Raw genomic sequence first — 23,807 nt, forward strand, 5'->3', positions numbered from 1 at the left:
TACAATGTAGTTTGTATTTACCAATTAATATATCTATCCGCATTGACACAATTAAGGGGTGGGAAGGCGTTTGGAACTGGTAGGAACGAAAATATATATTTCTTTGTAATTTGCCAACTAGTTTGGTGTGGAGCTGAAGCCCCCTCCCCTTCAATGCACTCTTGATTGGTTGTCGGGTTAATTTTGGGGAGGCGCATCTTGAGGGACGCAAGAAGATCAGGATGGTTTGGATGCTCAATCCTTCCATCTCTTGTTCTTGGGCGATTCATCACAAGTTCTAAAGTATTAACAAAATATTGAGCTTCGTCAAAAACAGATGTGAAAGCAATGGGAGTATTTTATTGCGTTTCTGATGTTCTGGAAAAGACAGTCTGTGCCTACTTGCAAGCGGCAGCCAAATTGCAGTCGACTGCTGGAAGAGTCTGCTGAAACAATGGGAGCGTCAGACAGAAAAACTTTTTTGTCACATGGAGACACATCACAAATCGTAAATGGTTTATAGTGTCAAGTAACTGTAATGCTTTTCCACACATTTTTGCACTGCTGTTCTCCTCAAGATCGTCCAGAAAACGCAGAATAGGTCGATAGGGTTAAAAAAAAAGCGCAACTGAATAATGACGCTTGACTCGTCTTCTTGCAAATAGTCCAGTCAGATTCAGTTCTGCGAATCCGGTAAGAGTTCGTTAATTCTTTTTTTTTAGATTCTAGGCTCTGATGGTTAAGCACTGTGTAAATTGATGACTTGCGATAAGTTTCTGATAAAATGTTCAGGAGATTCTTAGTAATCACGCCTTATTCATTTATGCTAGGCATTCAACTAGTCTTTTGCAACTTAAATCAAGTAAACACCAAGTTAATAAATTATTCATATACTAAGACATTTAAAATCTCTACCATTTGTTATCCTGGTATGCAGATCAACAGAATTTCCAGAAAAGGAAGATTCAATTCCAAATTGGCAAAAAACCGCTTAATAGGCATGGAATAATGAGCCTAGGGTCAATTGAGAAAGATCGTACGCCTAACATCTGACATTCTTATTCTTTATGGAACGCTTCCGGGAAGATATTAAATGGAATGGATTAATGGCTTGTTTTTCCTAGCATAAATAGCCAGCGAAACCTATCCTATATCAATGAATATACTTAACCATCTATACAAGGGCATTCCCCGAAATTATATATATATATATATATATATATATATATATATATATATATATATATATATATATATATATATATATATATATATATATATCATGAAAAGAGAAATCACCAATGCAACAGCACAAACACAAAAAAAAGAGAGACAGAAGGAGAAAAGGAAGACTGTTTTCCTAAATTAGTGATTAATATAGACCAGCACTTGAATGAGGCCTTAACCCTACTCATCCATACAATCACATAGGTCAAACAGCATAGCCACACACAATCAACCATAAAGAATAATCCATGGACAGGCAGTCATGTCGTCAATAAGTATAAGTCGTCATTTACCAAACAATAGAAAAAATAATATAAACAAATGATTCAGAGGCAACACCCAACAAAAGGGCTCATCAGGAGAATACACTGGCCTATATAGGGTTTCGCCACTCTAAATTCTCTACCCAGCACAGTATTGTGGCTACCACAGAATATCCATGGCATCCCCGCGTCAGGTATCACCCCCAATATATATATATATATATATATATATATATATATATATATATATATATATATATATATATATATATATATATATATATATATATATATATATATATATATATATATATATATATATATATAGCCGTTTTATTATCAGGTGAATAAGGCAATATGAAAAAACATTCTAAAACAAACCTCACAAAAAACTTAGAAAATAATTTTCTTTCCCCTTCTACAAAAAAACTCAAACTTGAACTACCCTCGTTTTTTTTATCACTCCATATATATATTTGCAAAGCTGAAAGACAGTCCTTCTTATAGTTGTCTGCAGGATCCCCGGGAACTTCAGAGTTTCGCCCTCAGAAAATTATTTCTTAAAACAAGAAAGCTGCAGACACCCTACTAGAATATGTAACATCCTCTACTCATACGTAGATACGGGTATCTTCAAACCCCTGCTCAACATTTGGTCAATTAAAAACCACGGTTTCCTCACTATTAACTATATATATCTATAACTAGTTAAGGCAAAGCAAGATAAACACCAATATACTTTTGAAAGAGCTCGTGGTAACGAACTTTAATCAAGGAGTGACTCGGCCTAACAGTAACCGAATCTGGAAAAAGGCGGAATTTTGATAATGATAGATACATCGAAAGAATTGAATTTTTATGCTGATTCCAAATACAAAAAGCTCAATAAGTTTGAGCCTAAAAAAATTCGCCTGATTTTCGAAAAAGGGACTTGTTTTTTTTTTTTCGAGATATGAGATTTCCTGCACTCACAAGCAAAAACCTTCTAGCTACTGCTCTTTTAAATACTTCTTTGTAGCGTCTCCAAGAAACTTGCACAAAAGGTTAAGTAATTTTAACAAGAAACACAAAATCAGGTTCAGCATATGAGAGAACCTTATTGTGTAGGTTTCAAGGCCCTATCTACATATTAAATAAAAAAAACCATTTTTTTTTAAATGAAAGTTTTTTACTGTTTTAAAATGTAGAGTTAAGAGAAAGAGTCAAACTTTAGCGTAAAGAGCGGGGCGTTGAGAAGGAAAAGCCCCTTTCATATACAGAGTAATTTCTGTTCGTTTTAAGTTTTAATGTCGCTACTTACTTTCATTTAAAAAACTTGTTTTTTTATTTAATTTCTGAACGTTTTTGAATCAATGCATGTTTTGATTTTGGCTCTCCGCAGAGGAATAATTAAAACAAAATTTATATATATTTTTTTTTGGCTAAATGGCTTTCTCATAATGTTGATTGAATGATTTTGAGGAAAAAAGAGCGGGAGAGGAAGCCTAGTTGCCCTCCTATTTTCGTTTAATTAAAAAGGCAACTAGAACTTTTAATTTTTTACGAATCTTTTTATAAGTAAAAGATATACGTAACTTATAAATTAGCTTACGTAAAAAACTTTTGTATTCTCATATTTTTATTACATATATGAGGGGGTTCGCCCCCTCGTCAGTACCTCGCTCTTTACACTAAAGCTTAAATTTTGTCCCAATTCATTAAGAATGACCCCTGAATCACATCTGCCTCAGAATAAATAGTTGAAATTACTAAAAATACTTTAGCGTAAAGAGTGGGGTGTTAGGAGGAGGTTAGCCCCTCATATGGGTAATAATTTCTGTTCGTTTTATGCTTTAATGCTGCTGTTTACTTCCAGCTGGAAAAAAACTTTTTCATATTTATTTTTTCATTGTTTTTTTTAAGTAATGCTAGTAAATCCTGCTCTCCCTTCATGGAAATTTTCTTCCCCCATGACAAATTCCTCGATGGAAAGTTCACCCAGCATATCCCCCTCTTCTCAACCCCTGCCTCCAACCAAAAAATCCTCCGGAAAACGCCTGTACACTTCCCAATAACCATTGCTATATGTAAGCACTGGTCAAAGTTTTGAACTTGTAACCCCTCCCACGGGGACTGTGGGGGAGTAAGTCGTCTCCAAAGACATAGTTATAAGGTTTTTCGACTACGCTGAATAAAATGGCTATATCAGAATTTTGATCCGTTGACTTTGGGAAAATAATTAGCGTGGGAGGGGGCCTAGGTACCCTCCACTTTTTTTGGTCACTTAAAAAGGGCACTAGAACTTTTCATTTCTGTTAGAATGAGCCCTCTCGCAACATTCTAGGACAACTGGGTCGATACGATCACCCCTGAGAAAAAAAAAAAAACACATTAACACGCATCCGTGATCTGCCTTCTGGCAAAAAATATAAAATTCCACATTTTTGTAGATAGGAGCTTGAAACTTCTACAGTATGGTTCTCTGATACGCTGAATCTGATGGTGTGATTTTTGTTAAGATTCTATGACTTTTAGGGGATGTTTCCGCCTATTTTCTAAAATAACTCAAATTTTCTCAGGCTCGTAACTTTTGATGGGTAAGACTAAACTTGATGGAATTTATATATTTAAAATCAGCATTAAAATGCAATTCTTTTGATGTAGCTATTGGTATCAAAGTTCCATTTTTTTAGAATTTTAGTTACTATTGAGCCAGGTCGCTCCTTACTACAGTTTGTTACCACGAACTGTTTGAAATGTGGAATTCTGTATTTTTTGCAAAAGAAAGATCATGGATGCGTGTTTAATTGTTATTGGGTTGTTTTTTTCCCAGGGATGGCTGTATCGAACCAGTGGTTCCAGAATATGGGAGGGAGCTTATTCGAACGGAAATCAAAAGCTCTAGTGCCATTTTAAGCGATGGAAATATTAGAGAGCCCCTAGTCCCCCTCCCCTCAAAGATATCCGATAAAATTTTCCGATAATAATAATTCAAGACGACGGGAAAGAACTAATGAAAATAAACTGAATATTTGATATACATTGATATCGATTCTTGGAAACTCAGCGATTCAAAATTTTACTTCACTGCAATTTTGATTTTTATTTTATTATGTCGTAAATATAAAAGAATTTTTTTAAATATATTTTATGTTCAGTAAATTGCAAATGACGCAACAAGCTTTAGACTTGTACGGTTGGGAAAGGGCAGAAAGTGCAGTAGCCAAACTCGTGTTTGTAGTAATTTTTGTTCGTTTTAAGTTTGACTTGAACATTCAATTTCATTCTTACTCGCTTTAAGATTTATATATTCATCTATATTTGAACCTGCTATTTCTATGTTGTCTATAATCGTTTATTCAATCTCTGTTCGTTTTAGGTTTCATTTATTCTTTAATAGTAATTTTTGGTTGTTTTGAGTTTGAATTATTATAGCAATTTGTTTCTCCTGGTCTTAAGATTAATATGGCTCTTTATTTTTCTTGAGAAATTTCTTAGAGTTGTTTTTTTTAAATTAATTTTTGTATGTTTTTGATTGCCAAAGTTTTGGTTTTTTGTTAATACAATGAATATTTCTCCAGTTTTCATGTGTCTGGCGTAAGAATTAAAATATCAAGTCCTAATTTAATAGTTGTAATTGGTGGCTTCTGATTTATTTCAATACCCACTCGCCGGCGGATCCAGGGCGGGGGGCTGCCCCCCCCCACTGAGATTTTTTCTGACGCCCTCTTTCCTTGTTTTTTCTTTTTCAACTCTTTTTTATAATAAATTTGTCAATTTGGTCAATTATTGGTACCTTTTGTCACATTGCCCCCCTCAAGATTTTGCTCCTTGGCGCCCTTGCATAACTTACAGCCCTTGCACCAAGGACTGGGGGTTTTCAACACCGGAGACAATTTTCACTGTCCCAGGAACAACAGTTATTTGACCTTTAGACTATCTCAAAATCTTTATTGAATACATTTGGGTGAAAAGGCTATTGGCTATTGGAAAAGACTCATTGCCCTTAGGTCCCTTTTTACTCTTAAAAAGGGCACTAGAGCTTTCGATTTCAAATCAAATAAGCCCCTCCAAATTTTATACATCGACTTCTTTCTTAAAAATCGTATATGCTAACAATGGGCAAATTTTGAACTAAATAGCCATTTCAAAACTTTGATCGGATCCATTTGGGGAAAAAGGGCGTAAGGGGTATTACACTCCGATCACTTTTGAATCTTGAAAAGGGAACTAAAACTTTCGATTCCAATCAAATGAGCTTCTCCCTAAGTTTATACGACCACTCCTTCCATAAAAAACTTATCTGTTAACAATGGGCAACTTGCATAATTACAACCCTTGCCCCCGGGCTTCGGGGGTTTTGTAAACCCCGAAGGCATAGTTGTTTGACCTTTGGACTATTTTGAACAAAATGGCTATCTAAAAATTGTGATCGGATGCATTTAGGGAAACGGGAGCGGAGGGGGAGGGGGCTATTTGTCCTCCGATCACTTTTGACTCTTGGAAAGGACACTAGAACTTTCGATTCAATAGAAGGAGCCCCTTCCGAAGTTTACAAGATCACTCCTTCCATATGAAGATTCTCTGGGAAACAACAAAACAAAAACAAATATTGAAACTCTATGACTCTTTACTATAGGCAACGCTGTAACGTGACTCAAACTCAAGGGCCGTTGGATTTGAATGAGAAGTATTTTCTAAGAGCTTTACGACTCTAGCGTGAAGATCGAGGGTTGAGAAAGAGGTATCCCTCTTCATATACAGAATAATTTTTGTTCGTTTTAAGTTTTATTGTTGGTCCTTACTTTCTTTTGAAAAAACTTGTCTCTTTTTACTTAATACCGTACAGAAACTAGCTATTTTCATGGCCGAAGCTGTATTTTCGGTTCAAGTTCATAAATAAAGCTCTAAAAGCTTAAAAACACATGTTTTCTAAGAAGTAGATTTTTTTAGATTTCCCAAATGTCACTAAAGAATCAAAGCTTTGGTTTGCTTTAATCAAACCAAGCAATAATAATCAAGTGGTAGTAAAGACTAATTCTCGTGGCCAAAACTCTAGAAAACTGAATTTTCAAAACAATGCCTATGTCGAGAAAATATAGGCTACGTTTAGGTTAGTTTGAAATATGAAGAACTTGTCAAGTTTGAAGCCACCTATCAGAAGTTATTAGTATGAGGAGTGATTAGCAGAAATTTAGGAAAGGGAGGAAAACACCCACTCCAAAAAAAGAAACATATTATGCAGTCTTGATGAGAATTGCAACCTCTTATTCAACGCGTCAAGTGATCCTCGAGCGGCGGTTTCAGGAGTCACCTACAAAATTACAAAGTTTCGTTTTGCTTGAGAGGACGGTTACCGAGGCGTATTTGTCAATGTTTTTGTTTTTCCATTCTGTTTTGATTTTTTTGTTGCCAGTTTCGGTAAAAAAATCCTGCGCACCCTTCATGGAAATTCTCTTCCCCCATGATAAATTCTCCATGGAAAGATTATCCCACGTATCCACATTCCCTCGACCCCCCCCACCCAGAAAAAATCCCCTTGAATACGTCTGTATACTTCCCAATAACCATTAATTACTATATGTAAACAATGGTCTAAGTTTGTAACTTACAGCCCCTCCCCCTGGGACTGTGGTGGAGTAAGTCACCCCCAAAGACATAGTTATTAGGTTTTCGACTATGCTGAACAAAATGGCTATCTCAAAATTTTGATTCGGTGACTTTAAAAAAATGAGCGTGGGAGGGGGCCTAAGTGCCCTCTAATTTTTTTGGTTACTTAAAATGTCACTAGAACCTTTAATTTCCGTTAGAATCTTTTTAAAGGTTATAACCTTTAATCTTCTGGCAAAAAATAAGAAATTCTACATTTTTGTAGCTAGGAGCTTGAAACTTCTACAGTAGGGTTCTCTGATACGTTTAATGTGATGGTGTGATTTTTGTTAAGATACTATGATGTTTACGTGATGTTTCCCCCTATTTTTTAAAATAAGGCTCGTAAATTTCGACGGGTACGACTAAATTTCATGAAACATATATACTCAAAATTAGCATAAAAATCTGATTCTTTTGATGTATCTATTAGTGTCAAAATTCCGTTTTTTTTTTAGAGTTTTGGCTACTATTGAGCCGGGCCGCTCCTTAGTACAGTTTGTTACCAAGAACTGTTTGATTTCAAATCACTATTTGCATTTAAAAAATCAATCTCTATTGTTAGCTGAATTATGTCATCGTCAATTATGTTTTCTGTACATAATTATGAACAGAAGAGCCACGACAGTTTCGTGAGTTAGTTCAGGGAATATAATTTTTCATTTAGATGAAAAGTTTCCATTTCCCAGCAAAATTAGAATTATTCACTGGAAAAAACCATTCTTTGAAAAAATGTGCTTGTTTCAATTCTTACCCTGTAGACAACATATAGATTATTAAATTCGAGTGGGGAAATTTGAATCACTAATTAGCTCGTTTGATTTCCAGGAAGCCACGTTGAATCTCGATTACCAGTCATTGCCAAGAAATACTGGTCTGCTATCAATAGAAGGTTGTCGAGACATAATACTTGGTCCCGGTGCCTTAACAGAAAAACCCTATTTAACTGATGTCTTGATTGATGATGCTGGTCGGATTATTTTTGAGCCAGGCAGTGGCAAAAACATCGCTGCTTCAAAAACGCCAGGCGTCCATATCCGAAGATGCAGAGAGCTGAGAATTCGAACAGCAGCTTTTGCTGATAATGCCAGGTCACCATTTAGTATGGAGGTTTCCCACTGTCAGGTAATTGGACCTTAACAAAGCTACATATAAAAACTAAAAGAAGCTGTTTGATTGTAATTTGGCGTTTTGTCAAAATTTGGATGCGAATATTGCAACCAAATTTCGATCAGCATTAATTTTATATTATAATTTTAAATAATAGTTTTACTGTGGAATTCTGGGTGCGTGGGAAGGAGAGTATATATATATATATATATATATATATATATATATATATATATATATATATATATATATATATATATATATATATATATATATATATATATATATATATATATATATATATATATATATATATATATATATATATATATATATATATATATGTATATATATATATATATATGTATATATATGTATATATATATATGTATATATATATATATATATATATATATATATATATATATATATATATATATATATATATATATTTCCCATGGACAATTATTTGTTGCATGTTCAAGAGTCGGTAAACCTGACAATCTATTTATAAGCACAGACAATGGGACAGCGAAGAATGTTGTATATTCGCAAGTTTTACGTAGTTAAAAACATACATACATATATATATATATATATATATATATATATATATATATATATATATATATATATATATATATATATATATATATATATATATATATATATATATATATATATATATATATATATATATATATCGGACATCACGAATCTATACAGCGAGATTTGTTTCCTTAATTTTTTCGTCTTGATTAAGTTTCTCTTGGTACTGAAATTTTAATTAGAGTGTCTACTTAGCCTAAAAATTTGAAGCGGATCGACGAAAAAAAAAAGAATTATTAGTAATAAGAAACGATATAGCCATATTTTCCTTCTAACATTTATTGTCCCTGGAAGTCTCACGCTGACCCGAGAAAAACCATGTTCGGCCCATTTTGGGTTTCACGAATTGATTCTTTTTTTCATATTTTCCCTCTTAGATTCATTTAGCCCAGTAAGTTGATGGCTGACCAGGACAAACATATTTGGCTTATTTTGGGCGTCACCAATCAGTAAAACCATTTTTTTTAGAGCTTTTGTCTTCACTGAGGTACTTCTCTCAGCATGTCCTGTAAACCTAAGACTTTCAGAGTAAACTAAGTTTGTTGGCTCATTTTTCAGGATGGCTATCTACAATTTTGATCCGATAGTATGGGCACGGGACGGGAAAAGGGCAAAGGAGTGAGGCTCGTTGTCCTTTAATACTTTCGGTGCTAAAAATATGCAATAGAATTTTCAGCTGAATGAGCCCCCTTCGAGTATTCTATGACCGTCCCTTCCAAACCAAGTGGTCGGGGAAAAAAGTATTTCGGTCCTTTTCAGGCCTTTTGTCTCGAGTCCCATTTTCGGGAACCATTATTTTTCCTTTTGCATTTGGTGTCCCCTTAACTCAACGACCTGAGAATATAAGTTCGAGCCACCCAGATAATGTTTTATGTTTTTTTTGGTCCCTATTTTTGGAGGCCCCGTGCCCATCACATTTTTGTTTTTGTAAATTAGGTTCGTGTTGGCTCAAGGATTTACTTCTTTAAATTTCAAATTGATTAGGGGCAAAAAGTGTTTTGCTCCTTTCCGCACCCTCAACAAAATTTAATTTCATAGCAAAATATGTGATCCTTGTTATCCAGAGGTCGATCCCAAAAAGTTTCAAGCCAATGGCACACCCAAGTTCAAACAAACAATTTACAATTATAGCAATGGGCAATTCGCGTTACTTACAGCCCTTGTCTCAGTGGCTGCGAGGATCAGTTATCCAGCAAGCGTATTTTTGGACCTTTTCACTATTCTGACAAAATGGTTGTCTTAAAATTTTGATACGATACTATAAGGGATTGGCTACAGGGTTACCGGGTAACAGAATTGGCATAGGCGGTTACTTTTAATTACTTTCGGGCCTCAAAAGGGCACTAGAACTTCCAAGTTATGTGCATTTGAATGCACATAGCTGTTTACTTGGCAGTGCTGTAGCGCTGACTCTGATATTGAGATATCTACTGAATATGATAGCAGCCGCCGCCTCCTTATAATCCCTCTTGTTACGCCAAATTTTAACTTTTCCATAACAATACATAGAAAATGAAAATCACCCCCGAAAAAGCAAAGTTTGAAATGCCAAATGATTTTGCAGATCATAATGTTTGAACTTCGCAAGGGGTATTTCTTGGGTAAATATTGCTGCCGAGAGGTGCTCCCTCCTCCTTATCCTTTGCCCAAGTAAGCACATGGGTCTGATCTTTTATTGCACATTAAAAATATGCTTACGATATGATAGGTCCCATCATTATATTGAACACTTATCCGTTGACATCTATAATACACACTTAGTCCGAATGCTGCAAAGACTGAATATTGTGGGATAAATCCCCCCTCCAAATTGACCGGAACGATTTCTGACATAGTTTGAAAATTTGGCCCTGAAAATGGTATTTACTGAGGTTTAATGCAACCCTGATCCCCGCCCCAATAGTTGGCGTGAAACTATGCACAACTACAAAATGGTCTAGCACTGCATATCGTGGTCCTCCCCTGCATAACTCGCATGTGACATTTTGGACGAAAACTGATTAAGGTTATATGTTGTTAAAAATACATCAGTAAAAGAAAAACATGTATTCTCTTGAAAGCTAAGAAATACTTATAGGCTACACATATATTTTCTTTCAAATTACAGTATTCTTTCAAAATGCATTCTTTTTTCATAGACCTTTAAATGACATATTTATGAAACAAATTCTTGTTTTTGTCACGTGACAAATTTTCAGTCCAACATTTTATTTTGGGGTATAAACAAGCAGAAATCGGGACATTGCTGTAGTACGACATCTTTCATTGTTTCAAAGGGGCACTATATCGTTGCATAAAGTCGCCCTGGCTAAGTGGTTGGCGCGCTGGTTTAAGAATTATTTGTCCAAGGGACAGGGGCTCGATCCCTGTCATAGCCTGTTATTTAATTTGGGACGGGGTCAGTGGCATGCTCTGTAAGCTCAGCCAGAGTCGACCCAGCTCTAAATGGGTACCTGGAGAAATCTGGAGTATGTAAGCAGGAAGGGTCTGTGAAAGCACAGGATGGCTGACCCCAACCCCCCATTACACTTCCTGGCTGAAGGGCCAGGAAACGGAGATCAGCACCGCTGGTTTGGACCTTGAGGTTCTAGTGCCGTCATACTGACTTCACTTATATCGTTGCATTTCTGTTCGCTCTTTACCATTTGATATCTTGAAGTATTTGATCCAATCAGAATCAGAGCAAACCATTGCGAAATAACAATGCAATACTGAATGTTAAATATGGCCAATTTGTGGCACCTCAAGACGTTCTCTGACATTAATCGTTCTTATTAAACCTGGATAGATACATCAATAGACAAAATTTTTCTTCGTTTTAATTTAAAAAAATAGAAAAGAATTTTCGTTGCGCCCCTTTGTGTTGCTCCTAAAAAAACAACGCGTCTTCTGGATTTTAATATAAATTCTTTCGAAAGACATAGTCAGTTATAAAACTCAGGGGTTGTACAACAGTGCTAATCATGGCAGCATGCCCAATGGGTCGAATCTGTGCCAATTCTGTACTTGGGCAAATGGGTGATTGATAACGGCAGGGGGCGTCTTGGAACATAAACAAGAAACCTGTAACCAGATCAGTCAATGAACGAGAACTGTCTAGACGTTTAGTCCAATATTTAGGACTCCTTACAGAAACTGTTGCACAGGAAAAATGAGAAATGTTTAAGACGTGTGAAAATAAAACCTTCTCGAAATTAGTAATGGATGTTTTTGTCTGTGTGAATTCTGCGTTTCTGAAAGGCTAACAAGATGGTCCTAGTTATTAAAAAAAAAGACTTCCGATTAACAATACAACAAAGACTGACGACTAATTATGTTGATGAATCAATTACGATGAATCTTCTAATATAAAGTATACAGAACAGATCAAACCTCAATAGGCTCTATCAAGCTAAAGTAGGTAAAATAAATTACTTTGTGTTTTTCTATTCCTTGATTTTATTTGCCCTATTTTTACTCCAGTTACCCCATTGTTGGGGTAACTCCAGCCTAGTTCATTCTGACTAAATGAATAGCACTAACGGCAAGGTTTATTTTATAATAGCCTACATGATACTAATTGGCCACTTTTCAAAAGGTGTCGTCTCATTATTTTGGGTTTTATTTTCTGAGCGAAATAACATTTTATTGATAATTCTTGCTAAATCAGTATTTGGTATTTTGCAATAGATTCAGAAGTTATAGAGCTAAAATTTTGTTTGTTGATCTTAAAAACATTCTTACTCTACAGTCAATTCTATACTGCAGTTTAATAATAAAATAAAACAACTTTTTTTAAACTAAAAGTAAAGAGCAACTTTAAAACTTAAAACGAACAGAAATTATTTCGTATATGAGGAGAACTGCCCGTTCCTTAACATTCGCTCTTTACGCAGAAGTTTTAAAGCTCTTTAAAAATATCTTTCATTCAAATTCAACGACCCTAGTGTTTCAAGAGTCGTTCTTGAAGAATTGGGACACAAAGTCTCACTTTAGAGCAAAGGATGAGGAAGAGCCCCCCTCATACACAGATTAATTTCTGTTCGTTCTAAGTTTTGAACTTCTTCCTTACTTTTAGTTGAAAAAACTTTTTTTTTATATTTAATTTCTGACCATTTTTCAAATCATGCCAAATCATGCCAGGAATTCCAACTCCCGTCACCGTGAAAAATTTCCCCTGAAAAATTTAATACACAATTCCCAAAATAATCCCGAGGCAAAAGATGAACAACATGTCTGAAATTGCGAATTATTTCACCTTGGGCCCTTCAATGACGCATATTGAAAGTTGTTAAATGACTAATTTTCGACAAGGTGAAATATTTATACATTTCTTTTAAGTACATCCGGGAAGCTTCTGTTTAATACTGGTTATTTGTGTAATTTTTGGGCCCCCCACCACTGGCATATCCCAAGTCGAGTCATCCTCGGAGGCACTTTTTTGTGTTTTTCGACTGTTCTGTTTAAAATGCAACTATTCAATTTTGACATGATGGCAGGTGGATTAGTGCCTTTGCAAATCAATAGGCTATCTCAAAATTCGCACCCTCAGTTATTTTGGATCTAGGTGGGCCGAAATTACACTTTTACAGCTCAAAATGGCAGAACATGGCACTTTGATACGGTACGATCTCTTTAATGACTTAAAAGATCACTAGGAATTTAAAACTTCGTCCTTTGAGCCTCTACCAATATTCTATGACTGGTTCAGCACAATCTCACCCCCCCCCCTAAAAAACTGAACCAATGACAATAGTGCAAAACATATTAAAATGTTTTTTTTTTATTTTCACGATGTGAGGGTGTAATTCTCAGATGCAGGATTTTCGACAATGGCTATTCTTATGTGTGTTGTATTATTACCACTATCATTTAGATCCGTCATTTTTAAGGGGTTTCATGCTCTTATTCGAAATTGTCAAATTTCGAAAACTCTTGTCGAATACTTTTGTCTAAATGCACAAAATTTTGTCTATTTAGTCGAAGCTGAATAATAGTTATTATTTTCAAGTTTTTGAGATTGACAGATTTTTTTAATATTAAATAGTTCTTGTTCAGAACGGATTTTTCGTTTTCGGTTACTATGGGCCAAGGCTTGCTCTCTGCAGCCTTAGTTAAATCTGCTTTGAAATGGAACCTTGATAACTCCACAATCGTAGGCATCTAAAAGAGGAAAAAAAGGACCAAGATTCCCCCCTACCCCTGCTTAAATAACCAAAAATATTCAGTGCGAAACTTAGCAGTATCTGTAAGACCAAGGGGAGAAAGACAGGTTTTGAAAAATTGGTAATGAACAAGACTAACTTACTAAAAAAAAAAGAACAGAATAGTTAACCCAAGAGGAAAATTAAACTTTGAAAAGCTGCTTTTCGTCAGAAAAGCGTCTTAATTTCGTCTAATGCTACGAAATTTTGCAGATTTCAGTACATTCACCCTGTCTTTTACTTAAGCCCCCTGCCTTTCTGCGAAGGTATCCTTGCTTAGGAACACTTAGTGGTATACGATATTTGACACTAATATAGCCGCCCAAATTCAGACACTTAATATCAAAATAGTTTTTCCGCTAATGTGTTTTTTCACGCAAGACTCCAGGCAAAATTTAATCCTAGGAGGGAGTCCTTGAGATATTTAGAAATGCATAAAAATGCATATTGTTTCTGTTAATTAATGGGTACATATAAAAACGAAAACGTGTTTTTCCTTAATACCTTTTCTGTTGAACCGAGCGTTAGCCCAATATTTAATGTTTGACCTAATCCATCGAAAAAATTCTTCAATATTTTCTTGTTTTCCTTGGCTAAATCCCTCTGACACTTATCTTTGTAGCCAATCGAATTCGTATAAATTTTGAAAATTTCTCTTGCCACTACCTATCTAAAGATGATCTAAGACGTTTCCTACCCTTCTCCACTCTGGAAATGGCACCAAAACTGCAACATGGCACTTAACTTTGACACTACCAAGCACGTTGATGTTAAATGAGTGTAAGAGAAAATTTTTAGACTCACTCGCTTTAAGGGGTCTGCACATAAATGTGCTGAGGCTCAACCCTTAGAGTCGGGGGAAAGGCGTTTCAGAAAGGTTTTTCAAGGGGTAAGGGGCCTATAGGGGAGGAGGGTGTTCTCTCTTAACGTTGTGTGTAGGCATGATTTTACACAAGAGAGCTTACATACTCGGCAGGTTAGTAGCTATCAAATACGGTATGTTGCAGCATGTCGGAAAAGGCTTAGAACAAATATTGAAGGTGATATGGACAGATTTTGAAAATGGAGAGGAACACATTCTTGGAACTATTTTCCACCAGGGAAGTATTGATTCATAATTCAGGTAATAAGTCTATTTTTTAGCTTGTGAGGTGGAAAGGTAAGAAATGTATTCTTTTATGCACACCTATCGAACAGTTCGTGGTAACGAACTGTAGTAAGGAGTGACTTACTACAGTTCGTGGAATTTTTATAACAATAGTTACATCAAAAGGATCGCATTTTAATGCTGATTTTGAATATATAAATTTCATTACCCATCAAAATATACCCATCAAAAGTTACGAGCCTGAGAAATTTTGCCTTATTTTAGAAAATAGGGAAAAACACCCCTTAAAAGTCATAGAATCTTAACGACAATCACACCCTCAGATTCAGCTTATTAGAGAGCCCAACAGTAGAAGTTTCGAGCTCCTATCTGCAAAAATGTGGAATTTTGCGTTTTTGCCACAAGACGGATCACGAATGCGTGTTTATTTGTTTGTTTTTTTTTGTTTTGTTTTTTTCCCAGGGGTTATCATATCCACCCAGTGGTCCTAGAATGTCGTGTGAGGGCTCATTCTAACGGAAATTAAACGTTCTAGTGCACTTTTTAAGTGACCAAAAAATTGGAGGGCACCTAGGCCCCCTCCCATGCTCATTTTCCCCCAAAGTCACCGGATCAAAATTCTGAGATAGCCATTTCATTTTGCATAGTCGAAAAATCTAATAACTATGTCTTTGGGGACGACTTACTCCCCCACAGTCCACATGGAAGGGGTTACAAGTTACAAACTTTGACCAGTGTTTACACATAGTAATGGTTATTGGGAAGTGTACAGACGCTTTCAGGGGGATTTTTTTGGTTGGGTGGAGGGGTTGAGGGAAGGGGGTTATTCGGGGGGAGCTTTCCATGAAGGAATTTGTCATGGGGAAGAAAATTTCTATGAAAAGGGCGCAGGATTTTTAGCATTTTTTTAAAGAACAATGAAAAAATAAATATGAAAAGTTTTTTCAACTGAAAGTAAGGAGCAGCATTAAAACTTAAAACGAACAGAAATTATTACGCATATGAGGGGTTCACCTCCTCCTAATAAGAAATTATTACGCATATGAGGGGTTCACCTCCTCCTAATACCTCGCTCTTTACGCTAAAGTACTTTTATTAATTTCAACTATTTATTATACGGCCTTTGTGATTCAGGGGTCACTCTTAAGGAACTGGGACAAAACTTAAGCTTTAGTGTAAAGAGCGAGGTATTGACGAGGGCGTGGCACCCCTCATATACATAACAAAAGATATGAATGTGGAAGTCTGTTACGCAAGTTAATTCGTAAGTTACGTATATTTTTATTAATAAAAACGTTCGTAAAAAATTAAAAGTTCTAGTTGCCTTTTTAAATAACCAGAACATTGAAGGGTAACTAGGCCTACTCCCTCGCTCCTTTTTTCTCAAAATCGTCCAATTAAAGCTATGAGAAAGCCATTTAGCCATAAAAATAAATTAATATGCAATTTTTTTTAATTATTCATGTGCGGAGAGCTAAAATCAAAACATGCATTAATTCAAAAACGTTCCGTAATTAAATAAAAAAAAGTTTTTTTTTTTAACTGAAAGTAAGGAGCGATATTAAAACTTAAAACGAACTGAAATTACTCCTTATATGAAAGAGGCTGTTCCCTCCTTAACGCCCCGCTCTTTACGCTAAAGTTTTTTACTGTTTTAAAAAGCACAATTGAGAGAAAGATTCAAACTGTAGCGTAAAGAGCAAACTTTAGTAATTTCAAATTAAAAAAGCAGACAAGTAAAATTGATAATTCTGATTTACGTGATCAGTATTATCGGTATAACTAAGTATTTTATATTTCTGTAAAAATATAATAATGAAACAAGCAAAATCTAGATATATACCGATACCCTGTGCTGACCGTTATGCTTGCTTCTTTACTTTGCAGTGTGTGGTTAATTTTTATGTTGAAATTAATTTAGCTTTTGAATGGTTGTAAAAGAAACCAAGCAGAAACCAAGCTTTGAGGATTTATTCCTTCAAGTGTGAACGCAGGAAGAGCTGATACCCTTTGCACAGTAAAAAGGGTTTATGTAAATTAATCCCGCCTTCAATTAGCTTACTGTAAATGATTTTTGTAATCTATAGGGTTCGATAACCAATTGCAATTATTGGACTGTGTTCAAAAGAACTTATTGAAACCTATTGCAATCAATGATTTGCTTATTGTGCTTTTCTTTTGTTATTAAATAAAATTAACGATTTTTTTTCTTAACTGAAAGTAAGGATCAACATTAAAACTGAAAACGAACAGAAATTACTCCGTGTATGAAAGGGGCTGTTCCCTTCTCGCTATTTACGCTAAAGTTTGACTCTTTCTCTAAATTCTACTTTATTAAACAGTAAAAACTTTAGCGTAAAGAGCGGGGCGTTGAGAAGGGAACAGCCCCTTTCATACACGGAGTAATTTCTGTTCGTTTTCAGTTTTAATGTCGCTCCTTACTTTCAGTTAAAAAAACTAGTTTTTTTTCTTTAATTTTGTCCCAATTCTTTAAGAATAACCCCTGAATCAGAAAGGCCGTATAATAAATAGTTGAAATTACTAAAAATACTTAAAGAGCATGAAGAGCGAGGTATTTAGGAGGAGAAGAACCCCTCATATGCGTAATAATCTCTGTTCATTTTAAGTTTGAATGCTACTCCTTACTTTCAATTGAAAAAACTTTCTCATGTTTATTTTTTCATTGTTTTTTCTATAGTAATAATAGAAAATCCTGCGCCCTTTTCATTGAATTTCTCTTCCCCATGCCATATTCCTCCAAGAAAAGATCCTCGCACATAACCCCCTCCCCTCAACTCTCCAACAAACCGAAAAATCTCCCTGAAAACGTCTGTAGGCCACACTTCCCAATAACCATTACTGTATATATACACTGGTAAAAGTTTGTAACTTGCAGCCCCTCCCCCGGGGACTGTGAGGAAGTAAGTCATCCCCAAAGACATAGTTATTATGGTTTTCGACTATTCGGAACAAAATGGCTATCTCCAAATTTTTATCCGTTGACTGAGAAAAAAATGACCGTGGGAGGGGGCCCAGGTGCCCTGCAATTTTTTGGTCACATAAAAGGGCACTAGAACTTTTCAATTCCGTTAGAATGAGCCCTCTTGCAACATTCTAGGACCACTTGGTCAATACGATGACCCCTAAAAAAAAAAAAAAAAAAAAAAAAAAAAAAAAAAAAAAAAAACACGCACCCGTGATCTGTCTTCTGGCAAAAAATACGAAATTCCAAATTTTTGTAGATAGGAGCTTGAAATTTTTGCTATAGTGTTCTCTGATACGCTGAATGCGATGCTATGATTTTCGTTAAGATTTATGACTTTTAGGGGGTGTTTCCCCCATTTTCCAAAATAAGGCAAATTTAACTTTTGATGACACGGATTAATTTGATGAAACTTATATATTTAAAATCAGAATGAAAATCCGATTCTTTTGATGTATCTTTTAGCATCAAATTTCCGTTTTTTAGAGTTTCGTTTTCTATTGAGCCGGGTCGCTCCTTACTACAGTTCGTTACCACGAACTGTTTGATTGTAGCCAAAAATACAGCCATAACTGAGACGCGTCACATCAATAGATTTCCTACACTGCTCTTGAAAAGCTCCTTGCCCTTGTCTTTGAGACCTTGCATTAAAGTTTTAAGCCTACCGATACGTAAAATCATAGGCGAGTTAGGACTTAAATATGCAAAGAAATTATTCTTAAATCAAACTTTTCCCCCTTTTGCAGCATTACGTTATGTATCTGGACTTTACTTTGATGTGTTAACGGAAAAAGAATTTTACGGTAACTTTAATAGTTAAAAGACCCATGTTTGATTGAATGTAAATTAGTTTATACTGATATAAATTGATGTTAAAAACCACCCATAAGGAGAGAGAAAAAAGCCTCCCACTTTTGTAATTTCCTAACTCCGAAAAGATAACTGATCATAGAAACAATGATCACTAAGTTTTGATGTTTTTTTTAGGGCTAATTGGCACACAAATTCAGGTTGAATCAGACCCTATGTAAAAAAAAAAAAAAAAAACGACTACTAATATAGCAGTCATTTCAAAGAAATTGAGGCATCGCCCCAATCATGTTTTTTGTGGAATTACCAATAGAAGCCATTGCTAATTGAAAAAAAATCATGATTTATAATTGTCAAGGAGTCTTTTTTTGGCACTGATGAAAAAGTTGCATCCTTTTTGGAAGGAATAAGTTGTTTTGATGTAATTTGTCTGGAGCAATATTTCAGGCTTACGTCGACTGCCATGACGCTGAGCTAAATGCCGTTTCTTTCACACCGGAAAATGTTTCCAAGGAATTTGGTGAAAGTTCTGGCAAGAATACAAAATTATTCCGCCTATTGGGTCTCATTTCAGGACAATAACCAACGGTTTGGATCTCCAATAGATTATGTCAGAATATGACATGCTCTTTCGAAGTTATTCTAGTTTAATTAAGCTATTATTTTTGACGAACGGAAACACTGTTTGTAATTAGTTTAGCGTACCTATATTTTAGTATCTGCATTACCTCAACGGTACTTATATATTGTACCAACCACACTCAAGAAGTGAAGTCATGTTAATCGTAATGAAATATACCAAAATATAATGAAAATATAATATTTTAGTAGCTAAATTATGAAACTACAACTGAGAATTATGGAAAGCAGGCCGTCTAGAACGCATTATAATAAATTTCTAACATAACCAACTCTATATATGGATATTTAATTATAATATACCTACATAGTAGTTTATCTAACTCAGGCTAAGCTAATTATTTCCGACAATACACAAGTACCTTTCAACACACAAATACCTTACATTTTGAGCCCATACATCCCAAGCTTGTTGGATACAAAAGTAGGTACATTTTAGGCATGTAGTCCTGATATCTGCGTATTTAAACATGCTTTCAAGGAAAACAAAACTTCTATAAGTTTCAAAGTGTTTTACTTTCAGTACAAAATTTAATTCAGGTTTTATTTTAGAGTGTTCATTTACAAGATGCTCCATTTTCCCGTGTTCGATCCATCGCAATATCTTTCATTAATAGGCTGCACTTATCAAGCAATGCTTTTCGAATGCCTACCTCAACAATAATCGAACGTCAAAGTAGTAATACCGAATACCATCCAGTTGAAGAATTGAAGGGAGATATTTGGATAGCTCATTCTCGAATAGTTTCAACAATCCCAAGCTCCTGCTTCCCATCTCCATTGAGAAAAATGGAGCTTATTAATGTGACAACCGACGCAATTGGAACTAACGCTGTTTCAGGTCTCATGATAGATGCCGTTTTAGTAAGTTTACCTTTGATTTTTATACACGTCAAGATCAAATACCATTTAAGAATTTCAACTTGCCTTGATTTACTTTTGGATCTTTGTTACAATATTAGCCTCAGACATGTTATTAACAGTCTAAGAGCTCCTCAGTATGAAAAAGTGGTAAAAATTGTAAGCCATTAGTGAAACGTATTGGCAATGTATTGTGATTTAAGGACGCTTATATTGCAGTTTTACCCTCATATTTGTAAATAGTGACTCAAAAACTCATAAATAATAACTTTAATGGGAAGCATACATCGTTTGGAAGACTTTATTTACTGTATAAGCTTTTCTTTTTAACTCCTTTATCATAATATTAGGCTCACATTTATAATCGCAAACTGTCGTTAAAACTGAAAGCCTATTTTTGAAAAATATAGACTATGTACCATGTTTTGCTTTTGGACACTGAAATTACAGTTTAGCCTCAAATTTGTAATTATTGACAAAACATTTATAAATGAATCGTACTTTTGGAAAGAAAACACAATTGTAAAGCTTCTACTAAGTATTTTGCTTTTGTATTTTGCTATCGCAGTATCAGCCTTAAATTATTTGCGAAAATGTGTCTACATTTACGAAGTCTATGGGAGAAAATGAGGGGTTTTGACTCCATGAGCCCTCTTTGGAACCTCTTACTCCCTTATAAAAAGTTTCTCCAATTATAAAGACAGAACATGGTGTAATATAAGCTCTTAGCTAAATATGTAGGCTATGTGATGCGTTTTGTTACAGATACTTGAATTGCATTTTTAGCTCCGTTTATCTAATTACATTCAATAACCCTTCAAAACTTATTTTCGTTGAATTCACGTTGACCTTATTTTCTACTATTGGTCTGAAATTATTTTGAAAAAATAATTAGTAGCCTCGATTCGTAACGCCGAAAAATTCGTCAATTTTTTCCGATCAGAAGTGAAAAGCAAATATAAGACATTTGATTGATTTTTTTTTTTTTTTTTTTTTTTTTTTTTTTTTTTTTTTTTTTTTTTTTACAAGAAGATCCTAACTTTGAGCAAACATATCAAATAGTTCGTGATAATGAACTGTACATAAGGAACGACCAGGCTTAATAGTGAACGAAACTCCAAAAACAGAATTTTTATACCAATAGTTACATAAAAAGAATCGGATTTTTATGCTGATTTTAAATATATAAGTTTCATCAAATTTATACCCATCAAAAGTTACGAGCCTGAGAAAATTTGCTTTATCTTGGAAAACAGGGGAGAGAACCCCCCTAAAATTCATAGAATCTTAACGAAAATCAAACCATCGCATTCAGCGTATCAGAGAACCCCACTGCAGAGGTTTCGAGCTTATCTACAAAGTATTGGTAAAGTATTTTTTACCAGAAGACCGATCACGGGTGCGCCTTTCTTTGTTTCTTTGTTTTTGTTTTCTTTTTCCCAGGGGTGATCATATCAACCCATTGGTCCTAGAATGTCGCGAGAGGGCACATTCGAACGGAAATCAAAAGCTCTAGTGCCCTTTTTAGGTGACCAAAAAATTGGAGGGCGTCTAGGCCCCCTCCCACGGTCATTTTTTCCCAAATTCAACGGATCAAAATTTTGAGATAGCCATTTTGTTCAGCATAGTCGAAAAACCTAATAACTGAGTCTTTGGGGACGACTCGCTCCCTCAGAGTCCCCGGGGGAGAAACTCTGACCAGTGTTTACGTATAGTAATTGTTAATGGGAAGCGTACAGATGTTTTCTGGGGGATTTTTTTTGGTTGGGGGGGTTGAGGGGAAGAGGTTACGTGGGAGGATCTTTCCATGGGGGAATTTTACATGGGGGAAGAGAATTTTCATGAAGGGGACACAGGATTTTCTAGCATTATTTAAAACAAAGAACAATGAAATAATAATTTGTAAAAAATTTTTTTTCAACTGAAAGTAAGGAGAAGCATTCAAACTTAATATGACCAGAAATTATTACGCATATGAGGGTCCATCTCCTCCTAAATAACTCGCACTTTGCGCTAAAGTATACCTAGTAATTTCAACTATTTATTTTACGGCCTTTGTGATTCAGAGGTCATTCTTAAAGAATTGGGAGAAAATTTAAGCTTTAGTGTTTAGAGTGAGGCATTAACGAGGGGGCAAACCTCCTAATATACATAGTAAAAATATACGAATATAGAAGCTCCTTACGTAAGTTAATTCGTATGTTACATATTTTTTACTAATAAAAACGTTCGTAAAAAATTAAAAGTTCTAGTTGCCTTTTTAAGTAACCAAAAAATTGTAGGGCAACTAGGCCTCCTCTCCCAGCTCATTTTTCTCAAAATCGTCCGATCAAAACTAAGAGAAAGCCATTTAACCAAAAAAAAAAAAAAAAAAAAAAAAAATTATTGTGCAAATTTCCTTATTCATGTGCGGAGAGCCAAAATCAAAACGTACATTAATTCAAAAATGTTCATAAATTAGATAAAAAAACTAGTCTTTTTTTTAACTGAAAGTGAGGAGCAACATTGAAACTTAAGACCACGAGACCACATAAATTACTCCGTATTTGAAAGGGGCTGTTCCCTCCTCAACGCCCCGTTCTTTACGCTAAAGTTTTTCATTGTTTTAAAAAGTGAAGTTGAGAGAATGAGTCAAATTTTCAAACAGTTCGTGGTAACGAACTGTAGTAAGGAGCGGCCCGGCTCAATAGTAAACGAAACTCTAAAAAACGGAATTTTGATGCTAAAATATACATCAAAAGAATCAGATTTTTATGCTGATTTTAAATATATAAGTTTCATCAAATTTAGTCTTACGAGCCTGAAAAAATTTGCCTTATTTTAGAAAATAGGGGGAAACACCCCCTAAAAGTCACAGAATCTTAACGAAAATCACACCATCGCATTCGGCGTATCAGAGAACCATAAAGTAAAATTTTCAAGCTCCTATCTAGTGGAATTTAGTATTTTTTGCCAGAAGACAAATCACGGGTGCGTGTTTATTTGTTTGTTTGTTTGTTTTTTTTTCCCAGGGGTCATCGTATCGACCAAGTGGTCCTAGAATGTCGCAAGAGGGCTCATTCTAACGGAAATGAAAAGTTCTAGTGCCCTTTTTAAGCGACCAAAAAAATTGGAGGGCACCTACGCCCCCTCCCACGCTCATTTTTTCTCCAAAGTCAACAGATCAAAATTTTGAGATAGCCATTTTGTTCCGCATAGTCAAAAACCATAATAACCATGTCTTTGGGAATGACTTACTCCCCCACAATCCCTGGGGGAGGGGCTGCAAGTTACAAACTTCAACCAGTGTTTACATATAATAATGGTTATTGGCAAGTGTACAGTCGTTTTCAGGGGATTTTTTTTTTGGTTTTGGGGGTGGGGTTGAGGGGAGGGGGCTATGTGGGAGGATCTTTCCTTGGAGAAAT

The 23,807-nt window shown here is 35.1% G+C and overlaps 2 protein-coding genes across 2 annotated transcripts in view; one reads left to right on the top strand and one right to left on the bottom strand.

Annotated features, from left to right (window-relative positions):
- LOC136040940 (E3 ubiquitin-protein ligase MYCBP2-like) overlaps nucleotides 1-23,807 on the bottom strand; it is a gene marked incomplete in the record, with an annotated part of 337,503 nt that overhangs the window by 139,422 nt on the left and 174,274 nt on the right.
- The window catches only part of LOC136040946 (uncharacterized), a 71,702-nt gene that overhangs the window by 11,675 nt on the left and 36,220 nt on the right, over nucleotides 1-23,807 (top strand). The window contains exons 2-3 of the mRNA XM_065725390.1: nucleotides 7,926-8,222; nucleotides 20,092-20,403. Coding sequence (XP_065581462.1) covers nucleotides 7,926-8,222; nucleotides 20,092-20,403 — 609 coding nt within the window. The remainder of the gene's footprint in view (nucleotides 1-7,925; nucleotides 8,223-20,091; nucleotides 20,404-23,807) is intronic.

This window comes from Artemia franciscana, chromosome 2 (assembly GCF_032884065.1).
Source record: "Artemia franciscana chromosome 2, ASM3288406v1, whole genome shotgun sequence".
NCBI classification, from domain to species: domain Eukaryota; kingdom Metazoa; phylum Arthropoda; class Branchiopoda; order Anostraca; family Artemiidae; genus Artemia; species Artemia franciscana.